This window comes from Manis javanica, chromosome 9, assembly GCF_040802235.1.
Source record: "Manis javanica isolate MJ-LG chromosome 9, MJ_LKY, whole genome shotgun sequence".
NCBI lineage: Eukaryota > Metazoa > Chordata > Mammalia > Pholidota > Manidae > Manis > Manis javanica.
This window is the reverse complement of record NC_133164.1, coordinates 113,430,232-113,456,694: the sequence shown is the minus strand read 5'-3', so window position 1 is coordinate 113,456,694 and position 26,463 is coordinate 113,430,232. Positions and strand designations below refer to the sequence as shown.

Genomic DNA, 26,463 nt, shown 5'->3' with positions numbered 1-26,463 from the left:
AGAGATGAAGGAATTGGGATTTGAGTTGTTATTAAAAAGTTCTTAATAACCTATACAGTGTGTTTTCTTTTAACTTACTGGAATCAGGAAAAGGAACACCTACGTGCTGGGTACTAGTAAAATGCTGTTCACATGTTATCACATTTAATTCTTACAATCTGCTGAGGCAGGTATTATTCGTATTTTACAAATGTGAAAACTAAAGCTTCAGAGAGGTCATTTAAGAAGCTGTGGAGTACAAGATTCGAACCCACATCGATTCTGAGATCAAAGTCCATGCACCTCTCTGGAATATGAAACTAAAAGGTGAAGAATGGTTGTCAACTTCTTTAGTGAGCAGTAGTTCTCAAATTATGTGAGAAACAAGAGATAAAGCAATCTCATGAGGCTATGGTTAGTTGACAGGAATTTCAACGGCATGTGCTTTTAGGAGACAAGCATGGGACAGTATGGAAATGAGCTGGAGGGAGGAAAGAAAGAGGGGCACTCGGCAGAAGCTATTTCTAATCATCCACCAACGGAGACCTTCCACCTGCCTTATTTTAGCTTTTCCCTCCTCCTTTTAGCTGCTATCACCACAGGAAACCTCAAAGACAGTTAAGTGTTACGCTATATTCATAAAGGACATGGTTTTTTTCCCCCTGTAATTTCCCCCCGAGACAGTTCAGTTCATCAACTGAGCTGGCCAGACGATTTCAGAGTCAAAATGTAACTGCATTTCCTTTACCAATATTCAATCTGAGCAAAGATCTACTTTAAAAATATACTCTATAATAGAATCTTCAAATGTATGTTACCCAGCAGAGAGGAATGGGGTTGGATAAGGAATATTAAGAATAAAGAATTATTGATAAAAATACCTTTAGTAACCATAAGTAAATTTATGAAATGTCATGTCCTGCCATATGAACAAAATTTAAATCAATTCTTATTTAGTGTTAGGAATTATTACACTTCAAAAATTATTTGACTTGATCAATTATATTACCTAGGTTGCCATATGCTAACACTAAATTTAAATTCAGAATTAGTTATGACTAATTTTTGCAGACATAGTTTCCTTATACCATAGTTCATTCTAAGTATAATTATGTGAGGTCTTTCTTGAATAATTAACATTGGATGCATATCATAATACCAGTAATTTCAAGGTTCTTCTAGTTCAGAATTGGCAGGATTCTGCTAAAATGTGCAATACTTATTTATTTATTTATTTTTTATTAAGGTATTATTGATATACACTTATGAAGGTCTCACATGAAAAACAATGTGGTTGCTACATTCACCCATACTATCGAGTCCCCCCCATACCCCATTGCAGTCACTGCCCATCAGTGTAGTAAGATGCCACAGTCACTACTTGTCTTCTCTGAGCTACACTCTCTTCCCCATGATTCCCCCCACACCAAAAATACACTCTATTAAAAAAATATTCTGGGTATTTATGTTGCATTACAACTGAATGTACTAACATTTGAATAAAACTTAAATTAAGAAAACTTTGTTTTTAAGATCAGCCCAAGTTAACAAACATGTCAGGTGCACTCATGGACAAAATAGTCTTCTGGGAGTCTGTGGGCCTTTATTCTTTTTTATCTTTTCTATTAATTGTAAGGTAAATATAACACAGAAAAGTTATCAATTTCAGTCAAATGAACACAAAACCTTTCACCCAAAAACAGAGGATGGTGGGTAAGTGGAAATCACATAAATCTCGTACAACAAAACAGGAGGGTCTGAATTCCCCTAAAGCCCCAGAATCTCCACAAAGGACAGTCATTAAAACATGAAAAAGTCAATAAGATTTTAAAACATGACTTTACACAGGCCTCCATTAGGGTGGAAAAGATCTCCCAGGCCTTGTGGACCTGTGCTCTGGAGCAGGATGGGTGTAAGAAGAACAAGGCAGGGGTCTGCTGAGCCAGAGGAAGGAACTGGTGGGGAAGGGTGATTTGGCAAAGGAAATGTTTACCTCCGTGGTGGAATTGTCTTTCCTAAAGTAACTCCATTAACACTTCAGAACCACTTAATTGAGAAATCCTATTCACATCAATGCAGGATAAAAGTATAATATCAGGATTTGATGCACAGCTCAACACCTACTCTAATAGGTATCACACTAACTCTATTTAGATGATAGGTATTTGGAGAAAAATGTTCTTACCTTTTACAGAACCACCATGGACATGCTGAGGAGTGGAGAGTCTGATACCATTTATTCTACTATTCAATCTGTTTTCAGTTTTCTTAATTTTCTCCCTAAACAAAAAGTATACATGTTACCAATGTTTTTTATAAGGTTCTTTAGAGAACACTAAGTACAGTATCACTAAATTTCCCCTCAAAGTTTTTATAATTAAAAAAATTAAGGTATAACTAAATACAAGATTCACCCTTTAGAGTAGTTCTCAAGTTTTGCCTCTCCAAACTGAATATTAATATTTTACTATAGCTCTATTTTTGTCACTTGTGTTTGTTATTTTTGAACTAAAGAGATAAAGCCCAGAAGTAAAAAATATAAAGAGAGCTATGAGAATATTATTTATATTACACAGATTATACATGCCCATCATCAAATCCTACGTGTTTGCTGCCTTTTTTTACACCAATTTCTATTACTAAATTGAACCTACTTTTCTATTTGCGGCTTTCCTTTCTTCTTATTTATTGAAGATAAGCTTCGCTTTTCACTTGAATGCTAGTAGGGAGAATAAAAAGAAATCAGACTACAGCTAAACCATACTCAGTAAGTTATTACTAAAATAACACATAATTTCTCAAAATATGCTTCCATGCTCTAGGTTCATAAAAAACACATTCCAGTAAAGATGAACAATTGGATCTGAATGTTGGCCAGAAAGAGAAATCAGTTTAACAATCTATTTTCTGGAGAGAAGGTGGTTCTCTCCATGACTGCACCAGTAAGCCTTTTCCCTACAGCACCTAAACACACTTGAGAATATTCTGCAATCTGATTACACCAAATCCTGAGAAAGCAATTATTTCCCAATTACATTCAGGAGTGTTGGTAAATTGGCCCAACCACTCATGAGGAAAAATGAGTGTCAAAATTCACATCAGCAATAGCAAGATAGTTATTAAAAGGTGAATCATTCTTTCAAAAGCAAAAAAAGTTGGCATAACACTTTGGACCCCTAGTTAGAAAAAACATTTTAGATATATTAAAATGTACTAATTTTTTGAGCAATAAAAGTAATCTAAATATACTTAATTAGGAATCAGAAGAGCTGAGATCATACATACCAAGTAAGTTCAAAGTCTAACATTTAAACATTCCTTCATTTCTTCTTAACCAGATAAACTATCTGATGTAACAATGCTTACAGAACTCGACTGCTTCAGAGCAGCAATGCTCTAACAACACGGTGTAAAGAAAAAACAAAGCCCCAAACACCTGGCCAGCTAAGGCTCCACAGTGCTCCGGGGGCCGGGCAGCAGCGCAGCTTTGCTTTCTCCAATCCACGCTTCCATTCTGCTCAGAATACTGCATGGTGAGCCCATCCAACGGAGAACAACTGGTGCTAAGAGTGCTACCAAAAGAAAAGTTTATCCAAGTATGAAAATCTGTCCTCAATAACCTAACCTACTATATCATATAATGATGCGGTAATCCTTTCTTCAGTATGTTAGTTTTCTACAGAATGCCTAGTAATATCTCTAAGGCAAGAAAAAGTATACTGTAAGAATAAGCCAGTACACAGCTGTCTCATCTATTTAATAATTAACACCTGTCTCTAAGGAGAGTCATAAAAAATGCAGATTCTGTCTCTAGACTCCATGCTGGTCATCCTGCACCACTTACAGCAAGGGTATATACCCCATCCTGATAGTCACCAAGTACTGTATCTAAGACATGTGAAGGGACAGGATAATGCGACTGAAAACCAAAAGGAACTGACCATAGAAACTTGAAAACAGAATCAAAGGGAATCCACAGAATGAAGTTATGGGCACGTACACTTTAAAAATACAACACTTAACATGGTTGAAGGCTAAAAGAATATAGAGGATTTGGGAAAAGTACTGGAAAGTATAAAGAGCCAAATTTAAATTCTAGAACTGTAAAGCTGAAATTAAGAACTAAATGGATGGAAACAGATTTTAAAAATCAATGAAGAGGAAATGTGATCAGAAGAAAATAGACTGGAGCACTAGAGGAAAAAAATATGGAAAATAGAAAAAAATTTTAAGAGATGTGGCACATGTGAAAGTCTAACATACTAGTAGTCCAAGTCTCAGAAGAGGGAACAAGAGAATAGAGCAGAAGTATGATCTGAGGATATAATGGCTTGGACTTCTCTGAAACCAAAGGTATCAATCAAAGCTTCAGACTCAATAAGTAGAATTCAGTCAAAGAAAGCTACAAACCTATCACAGGAAAACTGCTAAAAACCAGAGACAGTAAGAAAATCTTAAAAAGCAATCAGTTTGGAAAAACACTAACTTGCAAGGAGCAACAATAAGATTGAGACAATGGAAACCGGCTATCGTAAGATTGAGTTCACCCTAAAATTAGATCTGGGGTAACAGTTGATTTGGAAGATGACTGCAGGAGGCAGGAGCCAGGAATGGGGAGAATAAAGCAGGAAAGAAGAAAAAACCAACCTAAGGGTCCATTACTGAGGCTGTCCCTACAAACAAGAGGCTCAAATTGGCTGGGACCTCCCAGAATTACTGATCCCAAAAGACAGGAAGCCAGGGCTCCTCTACAAGTCGAGGGCTGACCCCCAGGTTGACTTCTGGACTGTGTCTGTTCAAGGGCCAGCAGGCCCTTCGAGTCAACAAGGGCTCTGAGGCAGAAGGCAGAGTCCTAGGGTGCATACTTACCATGGGATGGGTGGAGTACAAGGGGAGTCAGAATCAGCGCTGGCCTGACAGCAGGTGACTCTAGGCCTAAAGGCATCACACTGGAAGACAGCGCAACTGGAGTTTCAAAGAGCTAACAGAAAATAACCTCCAACCTAAAACCCTATATCCAGCAAAAGTATCTTTCAAAAACGAACACAAAACAAGCATTTTTTTCATATAAAAAAATAAAGTGAATGTCATCACTGGTATTTACAGGACTACAGAAAATACTCGTGCTCTTCTGTTAGAAGGAAAATGATTGTAGATGGATACTAAGACACACAGGAAGGAATAAAGAGCAACGGAATGATAAAATCAAAATGATTAATGAAAAACCTCTCATGAGGTTTAGAATATAGAGAGAATTAAAATAGATTACAAAAATTTTTTTTAAATGACAGCTACAGTTTACAAGTTGGAAGAAGGTAAGTGATGTTACAGTGATCAAAGGTCCTCACATGGGAAATGGTACAAGCACAGTTAATCTCGGATCTTACTAAGTCAGAGATGTCTAGGGTAACCCTTAGAAGAACGAAAAGCAATGTGTACCTATCAAGGCTAATAGAAGAGAATAATAAAATTGAAAAAAAAACACCCAAAAGCAAGAAAGGAGAGAAAAGGAAACACAGAAAAGGTGGAACAAATAATAAGCAAACAGTAAAATGTAGAATTGGAGCCATATATGTCAGTAACTGATGTGACACAGCAATTCAAAAATGTACAACACATTCATTTTTCAGGAAATAGATACCTACTTCACAATGGGACTTTTCCCGGTATGTTTCTTGTGGATTACTGTATGCTGTAACACATCTAGAGTAGAAGAAAAAACAACTTATTAGACCAATTTATTACACTTCTACAAAAAAAACCAAAAGGATGATGCAACTAGTCCCTGTGACCATAATAGTGTCAACTGACCATGTAGAGCATTTCTAAGCATTTTTCACAGAAAATTCCTTAGAAGCAACTTTTCAAAGACAATAAATATTTCCTTAAATATCCCCTCAAATGTGTACTACCTAATAACGAATCGATTTTGTTTAAAACTATGAAAGTTCACTATGAGCATGGCCACTATAAAACCACAACCCTCAATTTCAGGCACTGTTTTTTACCATTAAAAAAATGAAGTGTCTCAAATATTCAAAAAATACTTACCTGTTAATAAACATCCATGTACCTATCTCCCAGATATTTCTATATTTGCCTCTTTTTATTAAGAAACAAAATATCACAAAAACTGAAAGCCTTACTCCATTTGACTCTCTCTACAGAGATGAACTAGTTAAAATATTCTAGTGCCTGTTTTTAATTTACCATATTCATATTCACAAATAAAGACAGTAGTGCTACATGTTTGAAAGTACTATAAATATTCTTTAATTGCCACCTAGCATGAATATGCCACAATTTATTTAAAACTTTTATTAACATTTAAAGTATTTGGGTAATATCCAGGTATTTGTTATTACACACAAAACTGCCAGGAGAACCTTAGTCCCTATTCTGAGCACATGGACAATAATTTTCACAGAAGCAGAATTCCTGGGTAGTAGCATAAAATTAATTTCCCCAACTTCACTACACAGTGTCAAATTTCTGTCCAAAAGAATTGTACCAATTTAAATTCCCATCAGCAGCAGATGAAGAGTCCCCATTACTTCATATCCTTGATAATGTCAGACTTGAAAATGTTTTGCCAATCTGGTGAGTGTGAAATCCTAATCTCATTGCTGTTAATTTGCATTTTCTGGAGTACTCAGGAGGCTGAACACTGTTTAAAGTCCATTCGAGTTTCCTTTCTGTGAATCACCTAACTTTTGCCCATATTGCCAATTGGACTAATGGACTGAAAGACCATGGTCATGCTCTGCCTTGTCAAGAAAGCCTTCTTGGCTCATATTAACATTAAAATGTTTGACTTACACATTTCATGTATTATAGTCAGTTTGTATGTCATATATGATTTGTTATTAACTTGAAATTTTGGTGTATAAGCAGGGATCTAATTACAGAACTTTTTTAAATTGGAAAGCCTGCCAACACCTTTTAGTGAACAATCCATTCTCCCGCACTCATCTGTGACACCACCAAGTTCCCGTGCCTGTTTCCCAGCTCCTCAGTCTGTCCTAATGGTCTATGTGCCTGTTCCCATGCAAGAAACATCAGGCAGAATGTCTTATTAAATGAGTCAACATTTACCTTCTTCTTGACTTGAAGCTTCTGAGCTGTCTTCTTTTAAGTGTTCTAGTATCTTACAAGTCTTCAGAGAGGATTGTGAGTTATCTGCAGGAAGTATTCAATACCATTAACTTATAATGGAAATTTATAATAGAAAAAGAAAATAAATATATTTACTTTTCTCCCAAGGAAAATGAAATTGGAGAGTTAGTGGTAAAGCCAAACTATAGGAATATAAGAAAACCTGGGACATCTTTTTGAACTGATAGCTTGGTCGGGTCTTACAGCACATTTAAGTTTGGGTGCAGAATGAGCCAGGACACTGGGACAGACACTGCTAGGGAAAACTCAGTGAATGCTGAGCCTTCGAGCAGCCAGAGATTGAGAAATGACGAGGAGGATCACGGTAGGGCTTGAATTTCATACCAAACCTTTATCGTTTTGATTAGGGGATTAACAAATTGATCCCTGAGATAATCCTGTATGGAGTAAAGTACAGTGAGAAACTACAATCTGAGAGATGAGCGAGGCTTTGCACAGTCCATGCATGAAGAAAGGCCTAACTCAAAAGTGGGACTGGTAAGGAGGCATAAAAGGGAAGACAGCCTTGGTCTAGTGAGGCGTGGCCTTTAAATGACAAGAATAAGGCCAAAGTTTCCTGCTTGGGAGGCTGGGGAGAACAGGGGACCCAGGAGGAAAGGCAGACTATAAGGGGTTACACACCACGCAGCCCGTGATGTAGCATCTCCACAAGCTGAAAGCGAGGTCTGTCAAGGAACCTGAGAGCCTGGCAGGGCCACGAGCACAAGACCTGGCCCATGCTTCAAAATCAGTCTGTTTTCTGACATTAGCTTTTATACATTATTTCCTTTAAAACTGCAGTGTAAAATTCACTACGAACAACAAATGTTTAATTGTATGCCACTATTCCTTGACTTTAAAATGACAACCCCATATAACACTGGGATCCATGCAAGAAAATACCACATTTCGACAGAGGAGCAGAAAGGGCTTACTAAGGCCATGTGGAGGGTCTGACGACATGGCCCGAAAAAAGCTGTGTACTTTCTTACTCTGCAGAAAAGCTTGGGATGAAGTTGAAAATAGCTGCCTGCATATAAAAAGAAAAAAGATGTTAATTTCACATAATATAATAAATGCACAGTTTAGATTGTAAAGCAATCTAAAATGGCAGTTTAACTGCAGTATAAAAAATTAAAATAATGAAGAATATTATTTTCTAATATATTTTCCATAGGAAGAAGTTAATAAAAGTTAACAAAATTTATTTTTAAGAATCTAATAAACACTTTTGTTTTATTTCATATAATCTAGTGGTAACGTTTTAACTCTGGGAAAATGTGTATGATTTCAGCCTTTTGCCCAAATGGTATAATAGCTGCCTTTCTGCTCAGAAAAAGAACTGCAATTTCTTTACCCTTCTTCATAGGTGTTACTTCTCATCTTCTGGCTGTACCATGCAGAAACTTTCCCACAATCTGAACATAAGAGGCTGGGAAGTCTGAGATGCTAAGTGGCCTTGGAAACTATGAAATGCAGTGAGGTCAGGTTAATTCTAAGTATTAGAACATCCTAAGGCAGGACTGATGATTCACTTCAGTATGTATCATATCATGATTCTAAGCTGTTATCTTTGGAAACCAGCTTTCCTCATACTTTATTAATGTAACTAAAAGATTTCAAAGGAGGTCTTACCTACAAAAGGGACCCTGCAAAGGGGGGCACAGGTACAGCAGTCTAATGGAAAGTTTGAATACCATCTCCATCACTTAAAAGCTGAATCACTCTGAACAAGTTATCTAGCCTTTCAGCTTCAATTTCCTCATAGGGAATACAATCAATTCTTCAAGGTTATGATACTCAAACAGTATACATAAATTAAGCTGTCACCCTGCTCAACATACAAATCCCCTTCCATTACTTTTAACACTTTACAAGCTCATTTAACTTTTTAATTCTTAATTTTCCCCCAAGGTTTTAGCCCTATCATTCAGGTTAATTTAGAATCATTAAATACCATAGCAAAAGATGACCCTTATTGGCCAAAGCTGCCTTGTATATTATGCAAAATTGCTTCTTGGCACTCTAATGTGGAGGTAAATATTTAATAGGAAGGTCAAGAAATGAAGAGATGGAAGAAAAATTACAAAGTACAGACCTCATCTAAATTTCCAGGTTTAAACACATTACTCAAGGCTGGGGATTAAAACCCAAACCAATTGGTCAAAAATAGAGGCAAGCACACCTTCAATTCAAGGCTTGAGAACCAAGAAACAGCCTAGATAGCATCTACAACTCCAATATCAACTGCATCTCCCCTACAAGAACACCAAGCTATTCATGTAAACTACACCTGAGATAAAGGCATGGGCTTAAAATCAACATATGGACCAAAGTCAAGGTTCATTAATGTGTGACCACAGGATTGCAATTCTACCTGTATTAAAAAAATCAAAGTGCCCATAAACTACTTAAATAAGAAAAACAGGATTACATTTTGACATGAAAGAAATCATGCAACACCAAATGTATAGTTCAGTGCTGCTATTTTCATTTTCCTAATTTACAGTGTATTTGGAACTAAATGCAGTGTGTCCTGTAGCAACCCAACCTCTACTTTCTATACACTCATTTTCTATTTCTCAATTTTATTCCCTCCCTCCTTTATAAATGCTACATTCCGTAAGTGACATGAATGATAATAACACTAATTTAAAAATCACAAACTGAGAATGAAGTGTCCTAACATTTCTATTAATGGTGTTGAACTAACAGGCTAGCCATAAAAATGAATCAATGATCATTTAAAAAAGGAAATCTGAAAAAAAAAAAGGCATATTTTAAAAATACAATTTTTGAAGAGAAAGTCTTTCCAAGCAGGACATAAACCCCTAAAACCATAAAAGAAAAGACTGATAAATCCCACTATATAAAAACTTAAATCATATGCATCATCAAGAAACAAAGACAAATAGGGCTTTCTTTAATCTGAAAAGTAAATCTTATAAATCAGACCAATAAAAAGGTAGAGAGGACTGAAAAAGCCATTCATAGTAGAGTGCAAATGGCCACTCAAATACAGATTAAAATTAAATACAGTCTTCTTTTCTGACCATGGCAAAGATGAGAAGTTGAGAGAACTTTACATCTGCAGAGGTGTGGAAATACAAACATAAGGCTTCTGAGGGAATAAGGTGTCGCTGCCTCCTAAGAAGTAATTTGAAAATACTGCATATTAAAAAATGCCTGACTTTTGACCAATTACAGCTCTAGAAATTTCTCTTACAAATAAATACATCCAAATGTGTTAAGAAACATTCATGTGGATGTTCACTGTAATATTGTTCCTAATTGTTTTAAAATATTTAGGAATAACCAAAAAAGCAATATACCAGTTAATCTAATTATGGTACAATTTAAAGTGGAATATTATGAAGCAAATAAACAGCAAGGCAGCAATTTCTTTACGTGTACTGATGAGTTACCATGTTCAGTATATTTAATTAAAAGAGCAGAAGAGTATGCACAGGGTAATTCAATTTGCATAGTAAAGCAAATACATACAAATTCATAAGTTCAAGGGTATGTAGAGAAAATTTCTGAGAAGTTACATAAGACTTCTAATGAAGACTACTTCTAGTGACTAGAATTGGAGAAAGGGAAATTAGGGACATTTCCACATGAACAGAGCCAGGGAACACACATAACCATATTTATTCTGGTATCTACCTATATATACCAAAAATCATGGGTTCACACCAATACCTTCAATTCCAATCAGACAATCCAGGGGTCATTCTGTTCTCCTTTTCTACAACTCCCTTCTCCAATGGAGAGAAACCTGGTTCTCACTATTCTTACTATATTTACTAATTAGGTCAGTCCCCCGTAGTAATCTTCAATGAACAGACTACTACTACTGCAATGAATGGAATTGACCCTAAGAAAAACACTGAGATCCACAAAGGTAAATTGGTGAAGGACAGATGATCTTACAAAATATACAAAATGGCTAAACTTAAAGAAAGATACTGAACTTCACTCATAAAGGAAATGAAAATTATGCCAATGAGGTAATCATTCACCTATCAAATCAGCAAATTTTTTAAAAACTATACTCAGAGCTAGCTAAGCTGTGGTGACAAGCAATTTCCAACACTGGGAGTGAGTACTGCTTACTGACACATCTTCATAAGGAAAACAGTATGTATCAGGGACCCTCATAGAAGATCATACGCATTGAACCAACAAATCAATTTCAAAGAATCTCTTCTTAGTAATTACTCACACAACTGGAAAATGTTTTAGAAACAAAAGTGAGCAAAACTCTATTTTTAAGAAAAAAAAAACAAAACAGAAAATGATCCTTATTCCCAACATTAGTCAAAGGATTATACAACCAGATGGGATATATTGTGTAGCCTATTAAAATACTTCTGAAGAATTAAATACAAAATGCTTACAATTTGAGAGGAAAAACAGGATATAAAGTTGCATATCTAGTATTACAGGCAAAAAAAAAAAAAACTAAAAGGAAAAATGAAAATAATAGTTACATAGGTAATTGTTACCTTTTTTTATTACTTTTCTATATTTCCCAGTGTTCTATACTGAGCATGTTAGCTTTATCATGAAAGCCCCAAACTACCTAAATAGATTCTACATCAGGCACTTTGTGTAAAAACATACTGAGTAAGGTCTATTATATTTTATCTCTCTCAACTAGAGCAGTACAGCAGTGGGACTTGGGAGTCTACTTCTGGTCAGCCATGTGATCTCAGGCAAGGTAAGATCTCTTGGTTTGAATCTGAGGCCAAGGAGGCACATCCTGTCTGGGGACACAGCACACACTGGAGCCAGCATGGATAGGCTACCAGCACACCCACCCAGCTTGCTGCTGAAGATGTCCTGAAAATGTACATTCTGATGCTTGCCACACCCCAGAGGCTGCCATCTCACTATCTCCCTCAGCGTGGACCCCAGGCTCAGGCTGCCAAGCTCATGTTTCCTTGGCCATGACCCAAAGGGAAGCCTTCAGACAGGTGAGGGCACCAAGCCAAGCACACTGCTAGCCTCCCACAGCATTCGGAATCGTTTCACCTCTGAACTCACTAACTCAGACATGTCACACTCACATCTCAACTTCCTTCTGCTTAATTACTCCCATGACACCTCTTATCCAACTGTGGTTCATTTTGCTCTATCAGACTCACTCTGTAAATCTAACTGTTCGTTTTTAAAAACATTAGCACTTGTTCCTAAATTCCTCACCCTACTGTCCCTTCATGTCCAAGAAAGCCCTTATCCAGGACAAATCCAACTACCTGCTTTCCTGACACTTGGACCTGATCTGCTGGAAAGATTTTTTAAAAAAAAGAAAAATTCACACAGGACAGACCAATACCATTATAATTTACTGATGTTCAATCTCAATTGCACACCAAACCCTGTCCAGCTTACTATCAGGTTGTTCTCCACATCCCCACACAAGTATTTGAAATCCTTTTTACTCTCAGACATTTGATCCCTTGTTTTCAATCTACCTCTTCTTAAGCAAACCTCTTACTTTAGAAAAATCAGAAGCCATTAGGCAAGAGATCCCTCAACTTTCCATCATGACAAGCAGGTTTACCCTTATCTACGCCCATTCTGCCAGTCCAGGTGCCTTGTGCCACCAACTACCCCCTGTATCTTCATCCTTCCCTCTCCCCACTAACACCCAGGACGCTCTGGCAGCTCACCCAAAACAGGATTTATCTGCTCCGGGCAGCGTACTTCATGCTCATCTCATCTCCTCCTGACTTTACCCAGGGTCTGTCAGCCTTAGGAAAGCAAAGATCTGAACATTGCCACCACTGAACAGGAGCCACTCCCACTGTAATTTAATACAGCCCACCTTCAAGCCCGTTGGACAGAGGGGCAGGCAGACAGGAAGTGGTGTTTCCTTTCACTTTTCCGCCCATTAGCCTAATCTCCTTACTTGACAACTTAAACAAAACAAAGAAACATCTCCAAAGTTGAGCTCTTGGACAAAGGCCTCTTTCAATACACGTTTTATGGAAAAAGTAGGTTTCATTGAATATTTGCATATTTTAGAAGCAATTATTTATATCAGAGAGCTGAAAAGTACAGTAATAAAAATCAGTTTGGTGTCTCCCACTGTGAGCCTAGAACTAAATAAATAACACAAGGATAAAAAGTCCATTTTAAAAGCTGGTCCAGAAAAAGAATCTCTGGGATCTCCAGTAAAACTCCATTCTAAGCCCTACAGACAGTCTGCACTCCAGTCCAGGCCACCGCTGGGACGGTGTCAGGTATTACAGGTATTACCTTAGGATGGGCTCAAGATCAGGATGTCGCCGTTCTTCCCTTTTCAGTGAGCCCTGATTCAGGGCCCTTAAGATGGTCTTGTCAAAAGTCTCTGATGATAATTCCTTTGGGAGCTAGAAAAGAACAGCATGGCTAATGTTAAGTTTCTCCCTTACTTGTAAATACACTGCAAACCACACACATGAAAGGAAGATAAATGTCTCCTGCTCAGTAATCATCCAAAAGAAGTTCCTTTTCTAAATCTTCATGACATAGGGCCCCATACTGAGGAAGCACAGATTTTTCCACTAGGAAATACACCATCTGCCTTCTGGGCACAGCTGAGGCCTCCCCAGAGGGGCAGAATGACACAGCAACATTCAATATGCTTCTGGGACACGCCAGCAAACACCTAACACGCTGAGTTCCACACACCGCACTAAAATGACACCCACACCAAGGTTCTTTAGTCAAACAGAACATTTTGATAGCAGAGCTAGTATTATTTTTATCTTAAGTAGTATTCTGAGAAGTGTTATCTCTGCCTTTATAGTTATTTGTGTGCCTCTTGTTTTACATCTCAATCTCAGGCAACAGACTACCAGTGCTACGTACCATATAAAGAACTGGGTGTGAAAAGATGAAAACTCTCAATATTACTTACATAAAAAATGCTAAGATTTAGTAGCATTTTCCTCAGTGATAGAGGTGCCCTCAGAGCAATGTATAAAAACTGCAAAAAAAATAATCACTTGGCCAAGAAAATTTTTAAATTAAAAACAAAATATTAAGTCATTTATTAACTAGTTTACTTTTTAAAATTCCTAATAAGTTGATTCTTTATAAAACTAACTTTCCAAGTCTCACAAGAAGCCGAAGTTTTAAATAGGACTTTTAAATCTGAAAACCAGTCTTTCCATGAACTCTTGGAATTATTGGCACTTTCACTAAAATTAAAAGTAGAACCATTAACACAGTATCTAAATAGCCATAGGAATATAACAATCTATACAAATTGTCATCTTACATATTGATCTTCAATTGGAGAATCTAAAGTAAGTATTCTTTTGACAAATCATCATTTTGAATCAATTCAGAAATGGAAAATTTAACAAAGATATCATAAAGTACTAATAATTTTAGGCACAGTAAGACTATGGACTCAAGATGTTACATGAGAATGAAGCTCTTCCTCTCTTATTAGCCTGATAAGGTGGAAAGCTCTGCTGGAATTCTACACACTCACTGTGGGAATCGTGTCCTCTGACTTCTAACAGGAAGCAATAAGTTCTGGATCTACACGTTTTCCTTAGAAATGATATTCATTTCACTAATTACACTTTGATATCATTTTAATACAGATTTTGGACACTAGGCATATATATTACCATTTTAAACATGATTTCTCCTGAGTATCTGTACACAAAGAAAACCTGCTTCGGTGAAGAAGTCTATTTCCACTACCGAATCACTGACGGCTCTTCTAAACACAGAAAGGTGAGAGTATAGTTGACCTTTGAACAACATGGGGGTTAAGGGGTGCTGATAACTGTGGGCAGTCGGAATCCATGTATAACTTTTGACTCCCCCAAATAAGAGCCTACTGTTAATCGGAAACCTTACTGACGATAATCAATTAACACATATTTTGTGTGTTACATGTACTATGTACTATGATGGCCAACAAAGCTAGAGAAAATGTTATTAGGAAAATCATACCAGAAAATACATTTACAGTACTGTATTGATTGAAAAAATTCATGTTTAAGTGGATCCACACAGCTTAAACTCATGCATTTCAAGGGTCTACTGTGCATGCATTTTCATCCCATCATTGTCCACATGACTGGGAGGAGTGTTATAGGCAGGGAGTCATCAGTATTTGCAAACTGAGTTATTTTCAAGCGGTTTTTATCTTTGATTTTCAGGACTATTTCCAGTCCAGAGGAAGGCACGTCTTCTATTCTAGTCCCTCTTGAATTTTTTCACCTCTCAGTCTTGGTTCGGATACCCAGCCTCCCATCTCTGGCCCTGGCCCTGGCCCAGCCTCAGCACAAACTCAGAGTTGCTGGAAGGCACCTAAACCTTACTTTTAAGAACACTATGGCCTCATGGACAACCATCTATGAAACCTCACTACACTTTAGTTTCTGTTACTCTTCTCGTTCACTTGCTCATTCATTCAGTCAACAAAGATTCAGGCCCCAGCCCTGTTCTAGGCACTGTGGATATAGCAGTGAAAGAAGAAACAAAACCCTGCCTCCACGGAGAAGGGTAATGAGACAGACCGTGTCAGCAGGGGAGGGAGGCCAGGATGAGGACAGAGGCTGCCATTTACATAGGAAAAAGGATTGGACAGCATTGACTTCAAACTCACTCTTCCACATTATAGCAAACAGTTAGTGCAGTTAGCATCAACAAAAGTTAAAGGTTGTTAGTATGCACAGGTTGTCAAAAGGACAGCTTTTGCTCTTAACTTTTGTAGATTATTTGAAAAGGAAGGTAAACAGGAAAAAAGATACATGGTAAACTTGAGAAGATTTTATAATAAGCAATTCATTTCTAGATGTACATAATGTTGTCAATGACTTCATACAACTTGATGAGGCATCTGTCCTATTTTAGAAAATACTCAACTATATTCAAATATTGGCTAAGTGGGGGGATCATTAATTACCATGATTCTGAAGAGTGAATTATTTATTTGGGGGCTGTGCTTCTTTTTTAAAGCACCTGAGCTTTTAGAAGAATTGTGTGACTTATAAAATGAAATCCATCAAGACAAACCACAGCAAACGCTTAGGGAAATCCAATAAGAAAGATAAACTCTCCCCAGGTGCCAGGCCCCAGGCTGTGGCTTGGTCACATGCCCTACTGGTGCAGGGGACAGGTAGGTAGCATACCACCCAAACGCACAGAGTAACTGGCCTTGGCAGGTAGCAGCACTGGACCCCACTGTGCCCAGCTCTAAACTGCAAGACATTTCAGCCTTGGCTCTGTATGCATGGCAGCTAACCCTCCAGCATGAGAATTCTGCCATAGGACGAGCAAAAGAAAGGGAAATGAAGCATGCTGCTCTCTGACCCAAATGAAGCCTGTTCAAGATTACTTGCTCTTAAACTTCCATAAATTTGTTCTATCAAGAGATAGAAGAGTCAGAAATGAGTAGAAGCGATTTTGTAAGTGCACATATGGGGTGGTGTGTGGCAACCCTTCAGAATTTCTTCAGCTAGCAGAAAAATTGCACAGGGGCTAGCTCCCCCTTCGGGGTGCTGATGACCCTCTTCCCTGGACAACAGTGCTCACACCCCTTTCTTCCACCACTCTCTTTCTCACATGCTATCTAAAGCATGCTGTGTGCATGGCCTTTGGCAAGTGGAAAGTAATGACCACCCCCAAACCTGCCCCCTATTCGTGCAGCTAGGTACTAAGCTTGAAGTGGGTGAAGGAGTCCCCGGCCCTCACTGAAACAGAGCCTAGCTGAAAACAAGCCGCAGAAAAATGAAAATGTTCAAGTTGTTCCTATGTTTTTACCCAGCAAAACAAATACTGTGACAGTACATTGACCTAGATGCTCCTCAGAGCCAGCATCTCCCATGCTGTCCAAAGCTCTGCAGGCTGGTGACAAGTCTCTTTTACAGCTTTAAGAATGAATAGAGACTCACGTGATCTGAAAAAATCTATTTACGGTAACACACAGACACCTTAAAAACCAGCACTGTCCTGAAAATTTCAGGTGTTACAGGTTCAATAACTGTGTCACAACTTGTACCCAAAAGTTCATAAATGACTTGGAAATGTTTCCTGTTTCTGGACCTTCTGCTTTATCTCCCTATTAGCAATAAATTCTAAAATATTTGCTTACTGAGAAATAGTAATTTATTCGTTAATCATTTAAGCCTACTCCCTCCTTTTAATGCTCATCTCTACCCATAGCTTTCCAGTAAAATATTAGTATACAAGAAATAGGCAAGAGTTTGAACAAAATGATCTAAGACATCTTTCACTCTTCAAGTCTGCATAAGATGTTCCATTATCCCTCAGTCTCAGTACTATGGAGAATCTACCACTGGGGGAAGCAGAAAGGGAGCTGGAACTCAAAGATGTAACCAGTGGAGATGTATGAAAGGAAGACCTCAGAGGGGCCGAAGAGCAGTGAAGTGGGAGAACCACCACCCATGCAAACAAGCTGCAGCTCACCTGCAGAGACATCTTTCAGGGGAGGCACCCTTGCAAACAGCCACCAAAACACATTGCAGCAAGGAACTAAGAATAAGAGTACTTTTTCTTAAATTTGGAAAACCTTCATTTCCTTATATTGGTAATGTAATGTAAGAAAAATTTGATTTAGAATAACATGACATTTTCTACAGCTAATATTCTTGGAGAGTTCTAAGTCAACCTTTATCTGTGTATTTTAATTTTCCTGGTGTTTCATATTCAGATTTTTGGATTCTGTGTATTATGTAAAAATCATCTTAACAAAATCTATACTTTTACCTTCAGTAGAAATTCCTGTAGTTCTTGGTGGGTTTTTGTTACTGTTGTGACTGAAAGATCAGACCAATTTACCTGATTTAAAAAAAACACAAATACAATATGGTTATTACTTTAGGTGGGAACAGGATGGAAAAAAAGCTATGTGTAAACCAAATAGACTTGCTTAAATTAAATTTTATTAAGATTAACAAGCACAAACATAAAGTTAATCATAATTTCTTCAACACTGTTAAAATTACCTGTACATTGACAAATTCTACTTTAAAAAATTTTAAGTAACCCTCTCAAATTGCATGCTTGTTTTTTTTTTAAAAGCAGTCCTTTAAAAAGTGACTGTATTTTAGAAATTTTTCAGAAAGGGAAATATCTTACATTTCTTTTTGTGAAGTTGCAGGACTCTTAAATGACGTTTTGACAGTACAGATCTATGCCCCATGAAAGATAAAAATTCTATCTCCTGGAACTTATTAAATATACATTCTTAAGAGAAATAACTAGAGGTTACTGCCTCTCCTCAGGAGTACCATATTGTACTTTTATGGAGATTTATGGTTTATGAAGAGATTTCATCTTTAACTCAATTCTTTAAAATCCTATCAAGGTGGATGGGGCAAGTATGACTGTCTCTATTTTCAGATGGAGAAATTAAAACTGAAAGAGGCTTCTTAGAGATTCAACCCTAAGTAGGGGGAAGAGCCAGACCTGAAATCTATTATGCTGCCTCACCTCCTAGATACTTTTAATTCAGTGGATTCAATGGTGGCCCACTTATCATTTCTACTTTATAATTATTTGGACTAAGTAAATGAACTCTGCTAATACCTAAGCCTTACCAATAAATCATATCATAATTAATCAGATACTTAAAATATATACAAAATTTTATCTAGCAACCTTCAAAGCAAATATCACATTTGGCATACGCTTTAAATGATTTATAATTATTCAAATGTCTATTTAGCAGCTACTTATGTCAAACTGTACTGTTCTCCATGAAAGGAATGCCAGAGTGAACAAGACAGCCGAAGTCTGATGGCTGAGGTCAGAGTCTAGAGCAGGAGACAGAGTAAAGTGAGTGAATATATAAGGGTTCCCATCAGTGCTCAGTGCCCCAAAGAAATGAGTAGGGCATGGTGCAGAAACAGGGAGAAGCACATTAGACAAGTGCCAATAAAGACCTCAGAGGAGGGAGCATTTGAGCCAGTTTCTGGGTTGAAGAAATGTCAACTGCCATGGTCCAGGGGAAGACAGCTCCAGAGCTAAGGGGCAATCAACCAGGGCCTTAAGGAAGGGACAAACTAAGAGCTCCAGCAACAGAAGGAGAGAGCAGGTGTAACTGAATGCAGATAGCAGGACTGACTTCTGCCACACATCATAAAACTGTTAAGTGAAAACATGCAGAGATAAGGACTTAAAATCTGCAAACTGAGGATGTTACTTCCATAAAGCAAATGCCAGAGGTCTGAAATTCATTCAATAAATGTACTGAGCAAGTCAGATATGTTGGGATTACAGGGGATGAAGACTCCTGTTCTCCATGAAAAAATACACCTACTGAAAGAAAATACATGTAATCCAAATAAGAGAGTTTGTGAAAGGTATGATGATACCTTGGATGAATGAAAGCACATTCTGCTCCATACCAGAAATGACTTTGTGGCAAAGGCACAGCTAACGTCTCACAAGCTGTACCTTTGGGGAGGAACTAAAGTGAGGAAGCACAGAAACATGGCATCCTTCCATTTGGCTTCAAGGCACATGCAGTCCAATGTTAGGAGAAAGGGCTAGACAGGGAAGCCCTAGCAGACTGGAGTAAGGAAGACACGCAAGAGGAATTTACACTATAGTCAACAGGCAAAATGGAGACACGGGGAGTAACAGAGCTGGGCTCTGGAGTTAATTAGACAGCTGTTTGAAGGACAGAGTGAATGACAGGAGAACAATTACAGTAAGACAAGGCAACAAAGGCCAGGGAATAAAACCTTGGTGGAAAAAGAAGGGGAGAAGAAAAATGTAAGGAAAAACGATGCCAGGAAAAGACAAGCCCTGTGATCTTGATTTTTCAAATGCTGGAGAAAATATTTACCCTTTATTTTTTTAAAGATGCTTCAAATACCTTAAATCTAAGGCTTTTATTTATTTTCAATAAAACTGTCCATAAGATGGAGTAATTTTAATGTGATATAATTTTAAGAACTTGACAAACCATGCAGTAACAGTACCTTCCCTTAAGACAAACACATACATATGTATAGCTTCTCTTAAATTACCAAACCTGCCATAAGATTTTCCAAAGGTCACTTTTCACTCTTTCCAAAAGATCATTTAACACAGTACGTAAGGTAGCTTTTGTGGGTGAGAGCAGCTTACTTTGAAGGTGTACTCCCAATATTTGTCAGCCCTTTTTCTCTGGACTCCTTTCAACATTATCTTCTCAATGTGCACAGCTGCAAGAAAGAAAACATGCTGACTTGTTCTACAGAGACTAGAACACATTTCAGTTACCCAATTTGACAAATGCTTATCGATTAAGCTATTTATCTTCATCTTTACTACTGGCCTTAAATCATCAACAAAAACCCCCCGAAGCACAGCAATGTGCCATCCATCCCTGAGGTAATTTTTTCTATTTCCATTCAGCATGCTGCCTGCCTAAAGAGTGTCAAGCATTATTGCTATGCACCAAAGAGAAATAATAAATGGTGCCCACAGTAAAGGTTATTTTTCTAGATGATAGTCTTCAAAACTGTTATTCAGACTACCACAAATACAGCACTTCAGATTCATTCAATTATTTATGCACAGTAGGTGCAAACTAGAAAATACCTAGTTTTTTAGTTGGGAAAAAACCCCTCAACAGGAATATATGAAACTGATAAAAATTTCTTTCCAATTGGGAAATTAAAAATTGTTTTTCTCAAATGCAATCCTTAGTTTCACATAATGGTAACACAAACTTAACATTATAATGAACTATGAAGGCTCATTGTGCAAAATGTTTAACAATTTATTATAGACATAAAATAGTCATAAATTCCACTGGTGACTTAAAGAGTAATTACTCTGAATTGTTACTAATACTTATTAATGAAGGAAGCAAATGTGCAAATCCCCAAACTACTCAGGTTACACCTTCTTAATAAAACTATCACCTGAGTATATAAATCTATGAATTGAAAAGAGCTAGTCTACTAAACATAAGGACTTAAAAAAAAAAACTGTTGCTCAGGGTATAAAAAGAAGAAATAGCCCTTAATAATGAGAATGGTAATAAATGAAGATGATAAAGGTCATCACAGGGAAGAAGTCAGGAAAGTGACTGAAAAGACTAGGGTCACTGTTGTATTTAGGAGACAGGAGATGGAGAAAAAAAGGGAAGGATTCACTTTGACTTAGAGGAAGAAGTTAAAACAGATGAAGTAGAATATACAAAGTAACAAAAGTAACTGAAAGAATTAAGATTGTTATGATCAGGGAAGGTGGGCAATGAGAAGGCAAGAAGAGTAAGATATAGAAATATGCTGGTATACACATTCATAATAAACTAGGGAGCTACCATGACCCATATATTGTGCCAGCTTTCCAAATATACAGTGTTTCATGGCTTCTGTTTGGGCCAATTTCCCTTATTGGGTGAATAATGTTGAAGACAGAGACAAAAGAAAATCTGAAAAGCCAGGTGAGAAGCCTTAACTCCTCAGAAATGCTGCACTTTGGTAAAGACCAGATGGGGAAGGTAGTGGTTGCTATCCCCAAAGCTTTTCTAGTAGGTTTATGTAAAGGATGATGGTATTACATGAAAATCATCCGAACTAGTCTACGTCAGCAAATCAGTGCACCAAGGGCAGGGCACCACGAGGACACTGGAGGTCAGGGGATGTCTTCAGCCTTGATTTCAAGTATACCTGCCATGATCTCTCAGAATCAGGATAAGTAAGACAAAGACGACTGCTGAGGAATGGCTGATGACAGGAGACCCTCCAGCCCTCATGAATTAAAACCGAAAAGCATGGATCACCTAATTCGTCTGAAAATTAAGAATGTAAGAAAACCACTTATAGTACCACCTTACAGTTAATTGTTAGCATTGTGATTTAGTCTTTATGTTTTCCTAAAATTTTTTTCTTTATTTTTTGTTAAAGTACCTCCATTGTAAAACCAAGCTCTGCTTCAGGTTACCCAAATGTCCTGTGAGCTTGAAGCAGTCTTTGATTGAACTAATTTAATTTTAATAGCCTTGAATAGACGTGGTAATTATGTAAACTTTCTAAAACATTAAACAGTCATATCTATTTTTCCTGTATTACACAAAAAGGATTATTATAAGTACTAAAATGAGACAAAATGACATCACTGCAAGGCTGTTATAACTGAGTGTGATGCTTATTGTATATCTTCACGCTTCCAAGGCTGCCTACACACAGTCCAGTCTGCTTCAATTTTCCCTTGACACAGGTGAATGGATCCTCCAAATGCTAAGAGAGTATCTGAGCTCACTTCTTTTCAGATGGCAATGTCCTTTCATTCCCCCCATCCCAGGCCCCCTGAAAGTTGCATTACTGCAGGAAGCATGGACTTGTATGAAATTTTTTTGCTCTTACAGTGAACTTGTGTAAAATTTATTGTTTCATAGGTGCTCAGCACATTCCACAGATAAAGCACTATACTAAATACTTTGGGAACTTACTAAGGTCTTTCCCCTCTAGAAGTGCACAATCAGATTTAAGACAACTGACTATAAGGCAGAACCAAGTAAGAAAGGCACTAGGACAGGCCAAGTGCTGTAGAGCAGGAGCCCAGACACAGACCCGAAGTGGGAGGACTGGCATTTGAGCCAAACCTAGGGCAAGTAGATTACTCTACTCCAAAAAGGAGAAAGAAGCCTTAGGGGTAACCAGTGTGAATAGCACTATGAACTCTTTCTGTGTATAGATGCTTGAAGTTTACAGAAAACAAAGCATACCTTCTCGCTGGGTTCTATGAGGTGCCACAGTAAGTCCGTCATGAGGTGCTGGAGCTTGTTCTATTAAAGTGGCCTCGTTACTTTGCATGTAATCACTGTGAGCAGAGTCATTCTAGATGAGAAAGAGGGGCACATGTTAACCTACACCATAGACTAAGAATAGTGAATTCCATAAAAACAAGCCAGATTAAAGTCTTATACTTTTAACAGCAACTATTTTAGTAGTGATTTTTAAAGATTCAAACAGGTGGTTACACATTATGGGCAGAAAAGCACAAAGGGAGCAGTAAGGACAAGAAGAAATGTCGATATTTATCTTCAACAGCAATATTCATTCTATATATCATTTACTGTCTCAGCCTTCTTGGGACATGTTGTATATTACTAGTAAGAATTGCCAAGAATGTAATTCTATACCCCGGTGAACCAGGATCGAAGGAACACATGAAATACGGTACCCTTCATACTAATTTCCCATATGTAAGTGCAACATTAATTATCCAATTTTCATTTATTATTTAAGTGATAAGCTAGCAAGATGCTTTGTTGGAAAAAAGTTTTATGAAAGGTATCAATACATGCTAACTCTTTCTCGAAAACACATGTATGGACACTGAATTTACTATTAATGTGAAACCATGTAATAGCAGCTGGGTGCTCTCTCTCTAACGGAATTTGCTCAGCAAATAATCGATGTCATCGTGAACTGGCCTAAGGTTTACTCCTAGGAAAACTGCTACTCAGAAACAGAGATTGTCTACCTACCCAGAACCACTTAATGAGAAGGAAAGCACAGAACTCTTAAGTCAAAATTCAGTTTCCCTAACATTTAGCATGAAGGCACTCATCAAATTTCAATACTATTGATTTTTAAAAGGAATTCTTCTAACAACAAAATCATGTATATCCCAACCAAGACCATATAATCATTTACTACAAAGTAGTAAAACCACACTGGCCTAAAACTGCTGTGAGTACTTGAACACTCAATATAAATAAAGCATTGTAATCCTCTCAAATACTTAACTGGAAGTTTAGTTGAATTAGGTCAACTATTTGCCACAGAATATTTTTCTACATTGCTCATATGTGGTTCGTAACTTAAAATTAACACAAACCTTCAAATATAAATGAATGCAAATACGCAAAAACAAATAGGTTTCATTAGGGAAATGAAAATCCAAACCACAATGAAATACCACTGCACACCCATTAAATGGCTTATAGCCAAACAGAAAACAAGCACTGGTGAGGATGGGGATACTTTGGAACTCCTGTGCATTGCTGGCATGAATATAAAATAGTGCAGCCATTGCAGAGGACAGCACAGCAGTCCCTCAAAAAACTAAGCATACAATTACTGTATGACCCAGCAAATCCAATCCTAGGTATATCCTCAAAAGAACTGAAAGCAGGGACTGTCTGTCTCCAGTGTCCTTAGCACCATTATTCAGAAGAGCCAAAAGGTAGAAAACACTCAAATGTCCACTGTCAGATGAACAGATCAACAAAATATGGAATATATACACAACTGAGTATTAGCCTTAAAAAGGAATAAAATTCTGATACCTACTGTAACATGGATGAATCTTGAGGACATTATGCTAAATAAAATCAGGCACAAAAGGACAAATATTGTATAATTCCACTTATATGAAGTCCCTCAAATAGTCAAATTCACAGAGACAGAAAGTATAGTAGTGGTTACCGGGGGTGAATAGAAGGGAAATAGGGGTATTTGCTCAATGGGTAAAGGCTCAGTTTGGGATAAAAGTTCTGTAAATGATGGTGGTGATGGCTGTACAACAATGTGAATGTACTTAAATGCCACTGAATTTTACTCTCAAAAAGGGTTAAAGCAGCAAATTCTGCATTATGTATATTTTACAATAAAAAGCAAAAATTAAAAAAAATAATTTTATCATGCTGCCTCCACAAATACTATATTGAAGTAACCACAAGAAAGTAGCTTGCTTCACAATCAAAATGACATTTTAAAAGTCTGAAGTTACTTTTAAAACACAACTTCGCAACCAAGAATAAGCCTCCTGTTTAATAACCTAGGGACAAAAATAGACCAAGTTTCTATCCAAGGACTTAAGTTCATCAACCCTTGAAATATCTACTAAGTCTCAGCTTGTATCAATGTTATAAAATCATTAAGACTAGTTTGGAAACTATTTATAAAATTCAAATTTTATTAACTTAATAAAAATTTATTCTACAGGGGTGGAGCCAAGATGGCGGCATGAGTAGAGCAGTAGAAATCGTCTCCCAAAAACATATATATTTTTGAAAATACAACAAATACAACTATCCCTAAAAGAGAGACCAGAAGACACAGGACAACAGCCAGACTACATCCACACCTGCGAGAACCCAGCACCTCGCAAAGGGGGTAGGATACAAGCCACGGCCTGGTGCGACCCGAGGCCCTCACCCCAGCTCCCAGCGGGAGGAGAGGAGTCAGAGCACGGAGGGAGAGGGAGCCCAGGACTACTAAACACCCAGCCCTAGCCATCCGCACTGGAGCTCAGACACACAGTGCATGGGGTGCTGGATACTAGGGAAATAGGACAGTAAGACCTGTGAGTGGGTCCCCACAACCGGTGCCCCTGGGACAAAGAAAAGCAAGTGCCCTTTGAAAGTCTTAAAGGGACAGGGACCCCACTGCTGGACGGAAGCACCCAGGCTCAATCAGCTCAGTAGCTGGGAACCCGGGGAACTCCAGGCACCCTAACCCCCTGGGCGGCGGCGCAGCTCCGAGACCCCTCACAGAGATAAACAGCCTCCTGCCGGTTCCCGCTCTGGCACAAACTTGCCATAGAGGAGCCCACAGCAAACGCGTGCTCGGAGCTTCCTTCACAGCGGCCAGGCAAGAATCAGAGACCCCATCTGCGCGCAGCTGCCCAGCACAAGCCACTAGAGGTCGCTGTTCTCCCAGGGGAGGAAGGCCACAAACTAGCAAGAAGGGACGTTCTTCCAGCTGACACATGCCAACTACCCACGACTATCTCTATCGCCATGAAAAGGCAGAAGAATTTGATACAGACAAGATTAACCCAGACAGTCTCCCCTGAAAAGGAATCTGGGGAGACAGACCTAACCAATCTTCCTGAAAAAGAATTTAAAAGTAAGGTCATAACCATGCTGATGGACTTGCAGAGAAATATGTAAGAGCTAAGGAGGGAGAATACAGAAATAAAACAATCTCTGGAAGGATTTAAAAGCAGAATGGATGAGATGCAAGAGGCCATTGATGGATTGGAAACCAGAAAACAGGAACACATAGAAGCTGACACCGAGAGAGATAAAAGGATCTCCAGGATTGAAACAACATTAAGAGAACTGTCTGACCACTCCAAAAGGAGCAATATCTGCATTATAGGGGTACCAGAAGAAGAAGAGAGAGGAAAAAGGGATGGAAAGTGTATTTGAAGAAATAATTGCTGAAAAATTCCCCAAACTGGGGGAGGAAATAGTTGCTCAGACCACAGAAACACACAGAACCCCCAATAGAAGGGACCCAAAGAGGACAACAAGGACAACACCAAGACACATAGTAATTAAAATGGCAAAGCTCAAGGAAAAGAACAGAATTTTAAAGGCAGCTAAAG

The 26,463-nt window shown here is 37.9% G+C and overlaps 1 protein-coding gene across 4 annotated transcripts in view; it reads right to left on the bottom strand.

Annotated features, from left to right (window-relative positions):
- Positions 1–26,463, bottom strand: part of ZCCHC2 (zinc finger CCHC-type containing 2) — a 64,035-nt gene that overhangs the window by 20,245 nt on the left and 17,327 nt on the right. For all 4 annotated transcript variants that reach the window (XR_005060637.2, XR_005060638.2, XR_012121260.1 and 1 more), the window contains exons 2-11: positions 22,847–22,958; positions 20,254–20,330; positions 17,884–17,955; positions 13,405–13,517; positions 8,070–8,164; positions 7,075–7,158; positions 5,625–5,682; positions 3,416–3,551; positions 2,634–2,698; positions 2,165–2,259 (exon numbers count right to left, since the gene is read on the bottom strand). Coding sequence is in view for 1 of the 4 variants with exons in the window: in XM_017651065.3 (XP_017506554.3) it covers positions 2,165–2,259; positions 2,634–2,698; positions 3,416–3,551; positions 5,625–5,682; positions 7,075–7,158; positions 8,070–8,164; positions 13,405–13,517; positions 17,884–17,955; positions 20,254–20,330; positions 22,847–22,958 (907 nt within the window). In the remaining 3 variants the exon portion in view is untranslated. The remainder of the gene's footprint in view (positions 1–2,164; positions 2,260–2,633; positions 2,699–3,415; positions 3,552–5,624; positions 5,683–7,074; positions 7,159–8,069; positions 8,165–13,404; positions 13,518–17,883; positions 17,956–20,253; positions 20,331–22,846; positions 22,959–26,463) is intronic.